Source organism: Clinocottus analis, unplaced genomic scaffold, assembly GCF_023055335.1.
Source record: "Clinocottus analis isolate CAN_PGR_092001 unplaced genomic scaffold, fCliAna1.0.p SCAF_23, whole genome shotgun sequence".
Lineage (NCBI taxonomy): Eukaryota > Metazoa > Chordata > Actinopteri > Perciformes > Cottidae > Clinocottus > Clinocottus analis.
Genome location: NW_027175965.1, coordinates 3,348,154 through 3,363,610, shown reverse-complemented (window position 1 = coordinate 3,363,610; position 15,457 = coordinate 3,348,154). Strand labels below are relative to the sequence as shown.

Here is a 15,457-nt window from a genome sequence, read left to right as displayed (position 1 = left end):
AAGGAAACCGGCTTCGCTCGCATGGAAGCGGTTGCCGTCTCGACCCCCCCCTCCCCCTCCCCTCCCGTGCCTTCTACCTGTGCAGAGCGTCTTGAACCAGACGTGGTTAGTGGGACAGTTTACAGTGCGAGAACAGGGAGAAACTCTTGACCATTTACTGTCAACGGGGATGACTGTTTGTTCATGGAAACATTGTGTGGAAATAATAAAATAAGAGTGTGGAAAAACAAACACGGCATCAAACCATTTCTGTGTGAATCCTCTGGTTTTCAATGTGGGGAAAACGACACAAACAATAAATGGTTTTATTTGCCAATAAAACAAATGCAGCATGAGGTTTGGATTATTTATTTTTTGGTCCACAATCACTGACACACTGTGCTGAGAAATATCAAAAACCTGCAAGTGATCTAACATCTGTGACCGATTAAATACTAAATACAGTCCGACTACAATAATACGCCTTACATCCATTTGATATATTGCACCACATATTTCTGCGGGCCAGCAGCGCTCCAGGCACATCGAGGACAAGATAAAGAATACAATAAATTAACATTTGTTCATATTGAAGACATTTTTCAAGATAAGACAATAAAGCCTGTTATTTCTTCTTTAGTTACATTCACAGAAATAATGATAAATCACATCTTAATCCAGCACTTGGACTTTTTTTTTTTTTTTTTTTACAGTCTACAGCAGAGCTTCTATAGTGAGACACTGTGTGGACGCTTTTATTTTATAGTCCATCGTTTCCTGGAAAGAACTGTAATTTGGGACTAATTATAGAAACAATGCTCTGAGACTGTTGTTCAAGTTTAGGGAGTTATGTGAAGATTATAAAAGGTTGTTGATTTGTGATTCAGCAAATCCAGATGACCAGCCGAAAGACTCTCCAGGTTCTACTTCAATTCAAAGTGCACCAATTGAACACGGTCAGTCTCCAGTATTGTCCCTAAAATATCTGCCAAATTACACAGTGATTACCAGCAAGCTTCCTTTGAAATCAAGAAAATACTGAACCCCAAACATAAACAATACATCAAATATGATGTATAGTTAATTAACGCAACTATTTTTCGTGCATTTCTCTGTGGGACGTAGTATACTATACTATACGTCCCAGTCGACTCAAGATTAATCTGAGCGGTCACCATATGATTAAAGGGAATAATATTTCGCTTTTTTCACTTCCAACTCTTTAGGCTTCACAAGCAAAACAAAATAAATTGAAGTATTATCTCTGTTAAAGGATATGTCTAGTGATATTCTCCAAGCAACCAACAGTGAATGTATCTACTAGAAGTGTGTGTGTGTGTGTCTGTGTGTGTGTGTGTGTGTGCGTGTGTCAGTCACAGCCCGGTGTGTCTTCTTCCTCTGAGCCATAGAGCTCCATTAAAATCACATCAATGAGCCACAGTGTTCACGGGATGACACGTCCCTTCATCACCATGAATACACACTAGTGTATTTTGACTCAACCGTCCTGCTGCCGCAAACACTCACCAGAGCACTTTTTCAAAAGGTTTTGGAGGTGGAAGTCAGAACGTATTGAGACGACCAACACATCGTTGGTTCGAGTCTGCGCATTAGAGAAGTTTGGACATGTGAAAGGAATATAAAATAACACCAGATCTAACTTTCAAAACACACTTATTTCTTTTCTTTGTTTTTTGGGTTTATGAGCGATCACATTAGGCAGGCGGTGGTTACAAAAAAACAAAAACATTCGGCTTTGTCAAGCGTGACGGTAAAATCTGAAAGATGCAGTTCAGTGTTAAACCAACAGCTGCCTAGTTTATCACCAAACAGACGTTTTAAGCTTTGAGTCACAGAATGTGTTCTTGAATCACAGAAGCAATATTAAAATTCATCAGAATAAAAGTCAATGAAATTCAAGACTGACCTTAATATGGAGGTTTGTTAGTTTTTAAGTATATCACATTCAAATAACATTAATAAATCCTCCATCATATGGAGTCTTGAGGATTTTGTGGGCGGAGTAATTCAACTTATTCCCTGTGCAGTTGCTTGTTTCAGCAGTTTTCCCTGAATCAACGTTGGTGTATTTAAATATTCCAATTGGTGCTCCAACATCTGTCTCATTAACAGACAGACTTATTAATATGAGGATGATTCTTTAGCAAAGCATCAGGAAAAGAAGCGCGTCGATGCTGCGCCTCTGCAAACAAGATGCAGCTCGCACGCTGGTTATGTGCGATAGCGTCCAGGTTTACCGGGAGGCGGTGTTGCAGTTGTAGAAAAACTGCTCATCGGGGCGGAAGCCGTAAGCGCTGACTGGTCGGGCTGCGGGGACAAACTGCTCCTGCAAACTGAAGGGACAAACAAGAGAAGGCAGAGATGGGATCCATTATTATCAAAATGTTAAACCGTCTTTCACAGGGTTGTGACAGAGACACACGTGATTCTTTGACTCGACTATAAAACATACTCGCAAAGTTGAACACAAGCATGAAATTGTGTGTTTAAAGCATGGCCTCCGCTTACATGACTCAATTAGTGAGGCGACTCGGGGAGGTCAGAGGCTGTGTGGTCATCACAGAGCAGAGAAGGGAGGGACAGAAACATCCTGTGACGGTGCTTTGGAGAACCGGGAGTGAGCACCAAAGGCCCAGATATGACGCGAAATAAGCAAAGAAAAGAGCGACGAATTTATCCTTTCGTAAAGAAACTAAGTAGATAAGCAACCGGGGGATATTTCTACAAGATAAAAACTAAATAAACAAACAAAAATACAAATATATGTAAAATGCATAACTGTAATAGGGCTGATGGAAAGCTCCTGATACTTTCTTATCTCCAAACACATTTTATGAGCTAGCGTAAAATCCAGGTTTGTAACAAGTAACCACAAATAAAAAATAAAAATAAAGGGATGGTGCATAACTGTATTTTAGTGATTTACACTACTGTCCACTTCTCCTATAATGGCGAGTCTAGTTTTTTTCTTTCGGGTTTCAACATTAAAATGCTCTCGAGCACAAAGCAGCTGCATCAAGAAACAGTTCCTACAGTTCGCAGCGGAGGAACTTGAGTGGTCTGCACCAGAGTCCTGAACTCAACCCCGTCCAGCATCTTAGGGATGAACTGGAAGATCAACTGAGAGTCAGACCTGATCCCCCAACATCCGTGTTGGATCTCACTCCCGCTCTGGTGTCTGAATGGGAGCGAAGCCTCCAAACATCTGGAGGAAAGAGTGAAACCAGAAAGCACAACCAGCACCACCACCAGGTGGCGCTCTGACACCAGGCATCTCTATGGAAACCCCCCAGGGTCGGACCAATCCCTCAAGGTAAAGAAAAAGGAGAAAAAAGAAAGGCTCATAAAAGTTAATGTAATATTCATCTGTCCTGATGCAGGTGTTGGACATCCACAGTGAGTGTGTGAGTTACAGACTGCTGATGGCTGGAGGGGTAAACAACAGGGCAGCCAAACTGTGAAAAAAAAAATAAAAAAAAAAATGAAGTGATGTCAAAACACAGCGCCGTGACGAGGGCGGAGGCCGGCGGCCAAACCTGGAGGATCTGGCTGCCCTCCGCTTGGCTACAGAGGCCTGTTGAGGGGGATGATAAAAGGCCTGTATCTGCACCGTATAAATCAGTTACTACAGGGATGTGGATAAGGAGGGTGGGGGCCGATTTCATGCTCCATCTTCTGACCAGCTGCTGGGAGTTTGTGTCTGGTGGTGGTGGTGGTGGTGGCGGTTGGTGGGGGTCACCTCCAACAGGTCCCAGCCGCCTCGTCGGGATGCAGCGGTTGATGGATAAAACTGGGCCCTGATGGATGACACCACATCTCACACATATCCCCGTCTTGCTCTTCGCCGGCCGGCCGGCCGCCTCCCTCAGCCTCCTAAAATACGAGCTGTTTGCTTTGCCCCTGCAAGCGCCTATAATGACGTGTTGTTTTTAGCCAAATCACTTCCAGCGATCAGTTACACAGCTTGCAGCATATCCCCACTCTCCCTCCTCCACCTCCTCTTCTTCTTCTTCTTCGTTTTGCCTTCGCCCCCATCTCCTCTCTGGGCAGAAATATGTCTTTTCCCCCTCCGCACGCTACGGCTGTCAGGGGGGATTTGAGAGTCCGGCTAAAGGAGGCTGGAGGAACACTGGAGCTCTGAGTCACACCATCCGCCCGCCTGCCTGCACGTCTGCATGTGTCTCTGGCTGACGGACCGGTCACGCCCCGGCCCGGACTTCTAGGATCTGTTCACAACCCGAATGAGACCTGAAGATCAGACAGGACAGCTTTGATGACAAAAAAAACAACTATATAGCATATACGAGATCTTGATGGGATGCTGATCAAAATACGATCAAATTCTGAGTTATTAACCTCCACTGCGAATGTTAATCATGATTTACTTTTATGAAATTTAATTTGAAGATGTGACCACAGGCCCTGGGAACTTATGGCTAAGCTTCTGATCTCTTGTCACAGGTCGTGTCAGTCGACCAGTGGAAGCACATCGTGGCTCTTCCTCCTCAGATGGTTTTGGTTGAATATTTTAAAAATCATCCAATTATTCACATGAAAAAGGAGCGAATACACTGGGAAAATATATAATTATGTGCAATTCTTTACAATCTATCAGATTTATTTAAATAATGTATTCAACTTAAACTGCATACATTGACTCAAGACCAGAAGATACATTGACTTTGTTTCATTGTAGAAATGTAGTTAAAGTAAAACAATACAAGTAACAGATGTTTTACTGGCCCAAGATGTATAGACATAAACCTCATTCAACTGCCAATAAATGACGGGAATGTGATGTTTTAGATAGGGCACACATGAGTGCTGCGTCTCCTTAAAGCTACATTAATAAGATGTTGTTAATATTAGAGTCAGAGTTTTTCCTTGAATAGATTAAATTAAAATGTATTTTTAACGTTTCTACTATTCTATGTATTTTGAATCTTTGTCAGCTGAAGCTCAGGGTTCCAAAGATTACACAAGAAATGAAACTGAACAAATATAATAAAGCTCAAGAAGTGAGCGGCAGCGAGAAGGGGAAGTGCTTATGGAATGATTTGATCCTTTTGCAAGAAACACGGGCTCTCATCGTAGAGCTGCAGATCAAACCAAAAAGCTCCCGTCACGGCCAGAAGTTAAACGCTGCCGCTCAGGAAATCGAATTCAGCCAGCCAGGTGAGTGGTGCTTTTTTATCACGCTTTCAATGCTGTTTTTTTGAAGCCCGGCAGGTCTGGACGCCAGAAACGACGGCCCAACACCGCTGCTGATATTTCTCATTATGAAACATGCAAATCAACCTGTCTGCCCTCTCATTCCCGTCATGTGTGTTGTGACACGCCGGCAAAATGAGGCGAGGGTGGTTGGGGGAGGGGGAGGGTCGCTGAGACAAGGGGCCCGGTGTTCCCACAAATGCCAGTTTGTGGCCCCAGAGGAGCGGCTGCAGGAGGCGGCGGGGACACGTCCCATCCCGCAGAGAACATTCCTTGGTAGTGAACAGGAAAGGGAATCAGGCCTTTTTCCTCCTTTGGCGTGACCCTTTGCCCTCCCCCCCGCCCTCCTTACGTCTGTCTCTTCCAGGGCCCCCGCTTTGATCTCACCCTGCTGTCACTGCTCAGGTTACAGCTAACCAACACGCCGGTACAGAACCAGGTCTCGCCCCCCCGCCACCTCCATCCTTTCCGCGTATCTCCACGTCTCACCTGATCGCGGCGGCGTTCTGCCTCTCCTTTTCCCTTCATGTCTTTCGTACCTCGCTTCTCTCCCCGGCGCCCCGCCACATCCTGACGGCCTCTCAAAGCGCTCAATGAGCCTCCTGTTGGCGCGTTCACAGTCGCACACTGTCTGTCTTCCACGAGTCGCCCTCTCTATTGGAGACGGCTCTTTACCCGACGGAAGACAATTAACACTTGTGGGAAATCTGTCCATCTGTCCATACAGTTAAAACAATGTCCACTTAATCAGAGCGGGTGAATAACATTCAACCAAAACGTCCCAGTGTTCATGTCATCGCGTCATTTCCTGTTTTGTCTCTATATTATAAACCGTCCAATAAAAAAGGCAAAAATAAAAAGTTGCAATTATAACAAATCTTTAAAAGTTAACTGCTCTGGAACTTCACTGAATTAGCGTCAATAGAAATAACGCAAATATACGACTGAATATTTATTTATAATATATAAACATTAAATTAAGAAGTGTGCAGAGAATTATGGACATTAAATACATTTCTGATAGGTAAAATAAGCAATATATCCAGACTGATATTTGAGTTAAAAAAATAATCAGATTACGATGTATTAAAAATATAGATTATTAAATAAGCGTGAACATTAAATTAAGTTTCTTGGACAGGAAGAGTAGAGCAAACTGCTCTGAATACTGAGCGGCAGCTGCCCTCTTACTATACGGGCGACGTATCGGTCACCGCGTTGGATCCCTCTGGTCACAAATGAATAATTAGTCCTGAGGTATTCATGTAAAACCCATTTTACAATTTGCTTTTCGGAAAAATGCAGTTTCTTCACACACTGTTCATTGTCATTGCATATCGATGGTATAAAAAGCTAATTCTGATATTCATACAAATAACATTGATTGTACAGTACTATGTCCATTTAAAAAAAAAAGGCCCCATTCACACCATGTTTCACACATAGTTTAAAATAAGCGACGGAGCTGGCTTTGATTATTATGTTAACCTGGATCACTCAAGAGTACAGCGGCCAAATTAAAACAGTCTCACAGACGCCGATTCCCACGGCGCGTTCAGTATATTTAAAAGGTATCGGTTACAAAGCTGGGAGAGAGTGACAGAAGCAGAGGAGAAACAGACAATAAAGAAACGAGTGAAGGGAAGTCAGGTTGGGATTTCTCTCTCTTTCGACTGACTAACTGTCGTGGATTGCGCCGCTCACAGTCGGCCTCTCAACAACAGCCAAATTAAACATTCCTGCCGGCGAAGGGGGGGGGGAGAAAAGACATGAGCTTTATCGCACGCAAGGAGAAGTTTGATAATAAATAAGACAACTTACTCACAACAAACTCTCTATTTCCTCAACTATTCATCATCTCAGCGGCGTGTCGAATTAGCTGCCGCTCGATATTGGGACCAAAAACGGACTCGCAGTCCGTCTCAGTGATAACAGGGCTGATTTTTAATTCCCAGGCTTCAGTTTCATGTTTCGCTGTGGAATGTCAGCAGCGTATTGGGACTAAAGTAGCCGATATGTTGGAGACACGGAGGAATGAGAAAGAGAGAGAAAGAGAGAGAGAGAGCAAGAGAGAGCGAGAAAGAGAGAAACATGGAGACAGACGGCCGGAGAGTGTTTGTTCTCAAACTGGAGCGCTGCTGTTCAGGGTGGAGCGATGCCTTCTGGGATTGGAGAGGCCTGTTGACTCAGGCCAGGCCTGGTTCAATAACACAGATCAGCGAATAGTGATTCAGAAAAACAATACGAGAGGGCAGAGCGCTGGCTGGCGGACGAGCCGGCTGAAGGTAAACACTCGCAGTTTAGCGTTTCCTCTCTGACACAGACGCCGTTTTTGGACAAAGACAACCTGCCCTGCTGACACACGGTTTTTTTCTGTGCGGGGCTTGGGGTCCGATAGCTGGGCTCAGTGCTGCGTCCAGCGCTAGGTTTGCTAAATATCCATATTCAGAAGCTCACAAATGCTTCTTTCTTTTTCGTGAGCAAAGAGCAACAAAACATTCAGGAAGCAGGATTCTCCTCTCTTTTTTAATTCTACTGGCCGTTGCATTCACCACTTAATAAAACTCATGTGTTTTCTGGTTAAGGTGCTCCATGTTAGATGGTGCCACAGATTACTTATTAGAAAAAGAAGGAAGCAGCACTGCTCTCCAACATCTCTAGCGCCAGTTGCTTGTTTTTGGCCTTGCATATGCACAGCGATTCCCTTCTGGATAATGGAAGTTGTGATTTGTGATTGGGCGATACAGATTAATTGAATCGTGACCACACCTCCGTTTGAACTCTTGTTCTCTTTCTGGTTGATTGGAGGGAAATTTCTGCAGTCGCATGCTGCTGTGTTCACACGTTAACATGGTTACTCTACTGGACGATCATGCCCCATCAATCTGGATATCGCTTTCTTGACAGGCTCCATGACCAGCAGATGGGTTTAATAATAGTTTAAGGGATAGAAGTTATGCTATAACCACAAGACGACTAATCACACAGTACTGGTCCTTTTTTTCTTCTTCTCTTTGACAAATGAAGTACACAACTGACAAAGACTGCTTGACAGGACGAGTGCCGTTTGGCCCAGAACCAAAAACTGAAACTCGAGTCAGAGCTCCATACCTGCTCATGTATCCAGTCTGTCCCAGCTCTCCGTCCTGGAAGTCGGTGTAGAAGTCGGGACTGATGGCACCGTCTGCTGACATCAGCCCATCTGGATGAAACGACACAAACGACACTCGTTATTAATGGAGCTCAGCGTCAACATCCGTCCTCTCATCCCACCCTCCAGATGCAAAAAAGGCCGATGGGCGTCCGTACCGGCGCTGTAGAACAGATCGGGCCTCTCCAGGATATCTTCGTCCCCAATGAAGGGTTCCCCGTCGTCCCCAAATAGGAAGGGCTCTCCCGCCTCATCCATCTGACGGTTCTCCACCATATCCAGCCACTGACAGTTGTAGACGCGGAACTTCTCATTCTGGATCTTCTTTCCCCACTCCTCGTCATATTCCTGAAGCCATGTTGGGGGGCAGAGGGGTTTGGGTGGAAAGAGAAAAAAAGAAGAAAAAAAAAAAAATCCATAAATTTTTGTTATAAATGCTGCCAATTCATTTGTATTTTGAGCTCTTGACACTATTTTAGAATTGTTGTTCAATGACACATGACTGCTGACTCAAGGATTGTTTTGTTCTGGATGTAAACTTCACACATTTACTTTTTCTTTTTTTCCAGCGTTTACTTTATTGGAACGAGAGCCTCGAATCAAACAAATTTTCTCGCTCTCGACTCATTATTTCTGGTAACAGAGAGTGGCAGCGGGGCACCGCCTACGCACAGAGCGAGTTATTGCCCTGCCAAAGCACATTTTGAAATTACGTTTCCATCAGTCTTTAATTAGCATCTTGTCGTATTCAACGCAACAACTTTTACACCTCAGCACAAGCATGACAGCATTTGTTACACCCCACATTTCTTGCGTATCAACAATGCCTTTTTTTAATGCACAATTTAGAAAATGAATGGAATGTCAGAGACAGACGTCTTATCAGATTCAGCGTTCATCTCGGAGGAGAGGGTTCACTTCGTTGGCACACATTTTGAACGCTACAGACTGATACTCCCCACATGACTCTTAGTCACAACAGACCAGACAAGTGGGATCAACAGCTCCATGTCCTGTAAGTACTGTGTGTCTTCTCCTCCATCCATCCGCACTGCGGCTTATAATAACCTCTGTTTGCGTGCGCAGCTCGGGCGGAGGACGACCTCAGAACTCTGTTTTCTTTTTCTCTGCGGGGGCTAAAGGGACAGCGATAAAGGCGGCCTTTGAGACCGCGGGCCCAGGGCCCGAAAGATTAATCACTCAGATGCAAAGCAGAGGGCCGTGGGCACTGACAGCCGGGCCCGAGACCCCGGACTCAAACGGGCCTATTGACCGCCGTGCAGAGGCGCTCCACCTAAAACCCCCACCCGCAGGTGACAGTGACACATTTCGTCGGCGTGCTGATACATCACAGGCTGAAATAGCACCTTTACTCAGGTTTTCACTGAGCAAAATATGCCCTTCCATTTGCTTAAAATGACCAATCAGTTATTACCATGAGCTCATCGCAGCAGGGGTGAGGAAATGCAAAGTTTTGCGAGCTTTTTAAACGTATTCCTCTGGAAACGTGGCGGGCGCTGAATACATCACTGTGAATTAAGCCTCTGTCCCACTTGGAGCATCTACAAAGTTCCTTGTGAAGCTGCACGTGTGCGTGCGTGTGCGTGTGTGCGTGCTTGTACATGAGCAGCGCCACAATGATCAAAGGCAAACATCTCAGGACTGCACAGTTATGGCGTGTGCTGCCAAAAGGATCCCGCACAGCCGAGCAGTAATGATTGTGTGTGAGTGTGTGTGTGTGTGTTTGTGTGTGTGTGTGTGAGCGTGTGTCTGTTTGTATCCACAGCTCTGCTTTCTCTCTCACCTCTGCTGTCCAGCCGCTGACACACTCCAGAGCCCACCGGCTGCCTTTCATGTGGTTCCCAGCTTAATAGGTCTCACTGATAATTTCAATGAAACACTTCCTCTGCCCCGCTACACTGGCTGGCTGTAATCTACTGCTAATTACACTGATCTGAGGTCTGGCAGCGATCACGCACTGACTGGGAGCTGACCACACCTGTCAGTCACGAGGTGATTTGGGAGTTCATCGGTTTGTTAATCGCTGATGTCAAATGTGGCACATCAGGAGAAGGTGAGAGAGTTTGACTGGAAAAAGGTCAAAACGTTTCATATTGGTATGGAAAAGAGTTGTACAAGACAACATACTGGAGGACCTGTTTTAATGTGAATAGAATGGAAAAACTACAGTCTACGGCTTACATCCTGCATTTTCCCTTTGTATATATCACACATCTATTAAAACAACTTTGGGCAAAATTGAATTTTTTTTTTTTTTAAAGAACTTGCAACCTTGGAGATCAGTAAAAAAAAATAATAGTGACTTTTAATTCAAGCGGCAAAGCCCCTCAGCTCCTCCAGCTGTAGTTTTGACATTGCATTTATGAGTCATCGTCAGTTACTCACAGCGATGATATCCAGAGTGTTGTTGCAGACTTTGCGGATCTCGGCGTTGTTGTCGTGCATCAAGTCCATGAGGTACGCCGGCGCTTCTGAGATCAGGACTCAAGGAAAAAAACTCTCATCCTCTTTGGGACGCTTCGACGCTGAATCACTTACTTTGTCTGTCCCTAATCAATCGCAGGGGGGAACCATTGGGATGCGGTGGTTCTGCGGGAAGGAACAACCACTTCCACTCTGTCATTTGAATACAAAAGAGATCGGAGACAGGTGCCCTGCGGCTGAAGAAACCACTGTCTACATTTCCTGTGATGAAGTGAACACTTTCCTCCCACAGCGGTGCCTGAATCAGATATTCTCATTATATTCTTCATGCAGAAAAAAAAAGGAAACATCAATCAGACCGTGCTGACAGAGAGCATATTTGTAATCTGACACAAGCCGCCACCGATCACAACTGTGCAGCTTAAAATACCCAGAGGGTTACGAAAATAAAAATAAAAAAAAAGACAAGTAGACGGATTAAAAGAGGTGGTTCTAGAGATGCAGATGGGACCAAACAGTTAAGATACAAGAGACTATAAGGACTATTCATGGAGAACACCAGAGAATAACATACAGCCATTGTACGTGAATGTGGTGGAAGCGACTCAAAACAGTCCTGTAGATGGCTCACGTCTCTAAACGTGTATTTCATCTAACGGCATAGAAATGTCTTCGATACAAAGGATACGAGTGTCTTTGACGATGACGTCCCTAGTGGCTTCGTGAAAGACCATCTGGTAGAAGACGTAGACAATCTGACACACAAACTCATCATCCTCCTGTTGGGCTGAGATGGAAACATTGATCAAGAGCTTAACACCCGTGTGACAGAACATGTCAAGACAAGTTCTTATGTGCTTTGTACATGGTGGCACAGCCCAAGTTAGAGTCAATGTGACGAAGACTTTTATTTCAGGGTCGTGGAATATGAAGCAATGTCACAGATTGTATTCACAAAATTACAAAAATGGCCACTGTTGTAATTAGCATGATTTAATCAATGTACATATTGTTTTCTAACTCAAAGAATTCATTCTTTTATGGAGATGGGGAGTTCAACAAGGCAGAATATGATCATGTGATTGTTCACATTTATTCAAAAGACTCAAAATATACTACTGCTTTAATTAAGACCAGTTATGGTGGTTTACTTAAATAAGATAAGCTTTTTTAGGTGGAGAGAAGACCACAGCTTTTAAAAGAGCACGCCAGCAGTTTGGTATTGTACTTCCTGATAGTTGGGGGAATTGGAAGACACGGATAAAAAAAAGAAGCTGAATATCTAATTCGAGGGAGGCAAGATGTTCAGACTTTTAGTCCCTAGAATAAAAAAAATGGAAATGAAAGAATACGCCACGGTACATTTCATAATGCTTTGGAAAGCTGTAGTAGGATTTGGTTCTCACCGTTAAGCAGCTCAATAAGAGCAGGAATGATCCCAGACTTTGCCAACATGGCTGCACACGAGTCGTCCATAGACACGGTGCCGATCATGATCACCACCTCCAGAATGAGGTCATCCTCAGCTGAACCTGAGATCAGGGAAAAGAGCAAGTTGAGTGGATGACCGGCCGAGGAACCTCATTGATCCTCTGAAACATCTGGCCTCCGATATGCAGAACAGAGTGCTGAGCCAGCGGAGCTGCTGGACCTCTGCGTCTTAATACCAATGTAGTCTAGAAAACCTTGCCTGGGGAATAAAAGGTTATAAATAAAAGACCAGTTTTCCATTTGTGTCTGAGGACATGTATTTACTTTTAGAGGATCACAAGAGGCTCATTTTCAGATAAATAAATAATTCATGAGCAGTTCAGTGCTGGATGTTAGCGAGCTGGAAGTTACTGAGAATCACTCAGATCTCTTTTTAGACTGTTGGAATCATGACATGTGGCGATCGCACCCGATATAAAGCCAATTCCTGGAAGCCAGTAAATGAAACAAAATGAATTAAATTAGATTAAAACTAATTTTATGATAAAAAAATAAATACATTTTTTTTGTTGTGTGGCTAAAAAAAAAGAACACTTTGTATTCTTTTGTTAAATTTCTCAGTTTTTTTTGTCAAAGTCAGGGATAAAAAAAATTATCGGAGGTGAAACTCTAGTACTCTGGTATCGAAAACATTAAATGACACAAAAAGAAGCAACTTTGTGTCTGAAATAAATCTGGACAAATGTCATAATTCTAAATAAACCAGGGTTCTTGTTCTAAATTTGTAAGATAGGTCTTCACTGGTCCAACATTCAAACTTCATGTGAACGCTTACCCATAGAAAACCTCCCCAAATCTAGTGTGCATTAATTAAACAAGTTAAAGAAGGGCCCAACAATAATGCAATTTAATGACGCAGCATACAACATATTGACCGAGACGTGCAGCAACACCCCTCGATCCAACCCGTGTCCCAGATCAAGACTTCATCATGATGTTTATTGTTAAATAATAATAAGAATATAGTATACATTTATGTTACATTTAAACCTTCCTGTCTGTATGTTCTATCCTTCAATGCAAATAATATAAACTTCAATATCTAGCACTGGACTGAGGTGAGGAGGTCACTGGTCATCAAAGGTAAAGATTAGGCCCAGACCTTACGAGGGTCTTCTGTCCTCATATCATCCATGACCAGTGACACTTCACTGATAGTGTGATGCAGGGGGACTCGGTAGAGGTTAAGAGGGCATGGGAGAGACCTGGCTTCTGCTTTTAAAGGGAGATAGATGAGAGAACCAGGGAAGCCATTACTGTGCGTCCTGCAAGAGTGAGTTTAAAAGAGATCACAAAAACCCTCCCAGGAGGTACAGCTGATGAAGACACAAGTAGTGTTCACACACACACACACACACACACACACACACACACACACACACACACACACACACACACACACACACACACACACACACACACACAGGCACACACATACAAACACACACCTGGTTTGAGTCTGTTTTTCAGGTATGGCACCAGGTTGTACTCCTTGAGGACCAGCGCCCAGTCCATGTCGGCGATGGTCAGATTGGCCAGCGTGCCCAGGCACTCTATCACAAACTCCTCCGCCTCCTCCTCCTCGCTGATCCAAGTTGCCAGGTCATCGACGTGCTCCTACCAGCAGACAGACAATCCAAGATCAGAGAAATTTTTAAATGAGGGCTGTTATAGCACTTGTTATAGACGACTCCGCACTTCCTCCCCCCAAAAAAAACCTGAATGAAAAAAAATAACGACTTGACTTGTATGCTCGTCTCTTCCTTCATCGAGAGTTCTCTTTATATGAATGCATAGAGGAGTTTCAGTGAGATGGAAGAACCCGGCTGATTGGGCACGCTCTGCCTTGGTACAATACACACAAAGTACGGGAAAAGTAAAACCTAAAGAACGACAGATTGTCCTGGATCTTGTCATCATTACTCCTATTGTTACCCTTTTTCTTCTGAAGTTGTAACATTTTGAGATTTTGTGAGTTAGCCACGGGGAATCTCAAAAAGTAATCTACTAAAATGTGCTTTTGATCAAAACACTCATTGCTTTGAGGTCGTAATTTAACTTATTAAGCATCTGATGCATACGATCCACCTTCAGCCTTCAAGACTTAACATGGATTCTCCTTTTGGAACACAGGATGAGTTCAAAGGACAAAGTACTGACCAGGAAGAGGCTCTTGGTGGGTCCGTTGTGCTGAGAAAGGTTTCTGATCATCTTCATCACCAGAACATCCTTCAGCTTCACAGCACGCTTCATCAGCATCTTTAGACCGTTGCCTAGGGCAACAAGGAGGGAAAGATCATTTTAGCGCGTAGCGACATCACGCGGGGTGAAATGCCCTTTTCCACATGTTGCGTTTATCCGTTCTTTGGAGCTCTGACCTTCACAGATGACCTTGGCGTTACTCTTGTTGGCAGCCAGGTTGATGCAGAGCGAGATGAGCTCAACGTCCATCTTCTTCTCCCCACAGTCAAACACCATCTTCATCAGCTGTCAATCACAGGTTCAGTTAACCTCTTAATTGATTCATCACTGAGTTTCAAGACAAACTAACACAAAAGGAGGCAGTATTTATCTTCTGATGTGAGCTAAAAAGGAGCAGATGGTAGAAGATGAGTGACATGTCTTCATGTTGTGTGAGTGTTTTTGGTTATAACGCATCATTTTGTTGATTTAATTTGAGCAATGGAAAGGAAAGGAGGTCAAGGAAACACAATTTGATTTCAGTTTTTTTTTATATACGCTTTTGAGTTTGAGAGATAAAGGCATGCATCAGTCATAACTTCTCAAACCCACCACCTCCTTCCCGCTGTCTGTCTGTCTGTCTCTCCTGCACTGATTTAACATTAAACAGGAAAGGCTTTGAGCAGAGGAGGGGCGGGGAGTGGGGGCAGAGGTGCACTGCTTCCCTGTGAGGAGTCAGGAGTCAAAGAAAGGCTGGGCCGGGCCTGGGTTAGGTATCACATACCAGGGGCCCCGGACCCCAAATCAGTCCCGTCTAGACTCTCTGGCACCTGCCTCTGCTTATTTACCACAGACAGCCACCGGAGGCCCAGTCAGGGCCCAACGCCACGCTGCAGTCCGACCAATGCAGCCACCTCCCCCCCAACCTCCACCTCCATTCCTCTCCTCCCTCACCCCTGGCATCCCTGCTCTAGAAAC

The 15,457-nt window shown here is 44.2% G+C and overlaps 1 protein-coding gene across 1 annotated transcript in view; it reads right to left on the bottom strand.

The window, feature by feature from the left end:
* Positions 1-332: 332 nt before the first annotated feature.
* kifap3a (kinesin-associated protein 3a) overlaps positions 333-15,457 on the bottom strand; it is a 28,398-nt gene continuing 13,273 nt past the window's right edge. The window contains exons 12-20 of the mRNA XM_068589592.1: positions 14,677-14,785; positions 14,459-14,571; positions 13,747-13,915; positions 12,214-12,339; positions 11,496-11,594; positions 10,769-10,854; positions 8,521-8,710; positions 8,323-8,413; positions 333-2,333 (exon numbers count right to left, since the gene is read on the bottom strand). Of these exons, the coding sequence (XP_068445693.1) occupies positions 2,234-2,333; positions 8,323-8,413; positions 8,521-8,710; positions 10,769-10,854; positions 11,496-11,594; positions 12,214-12,339; positions 13,747-13,915; positions 14,459-14,571; positions 14,677-14,785 (1,083 nt within the window). The 3' untranslated portion in view covers positions 333-2,233. The remainder of the gene's footprint in view (positions 2,334-8,322; positions 8,414-8,520; positions 8,711-10,768; positions 10,855-11,495; positions 11,595-12,213; positions 12,340-13,746; positions 13,916-14,458; positions 14,572-14,676; positions 14,786-15,457) is intronic.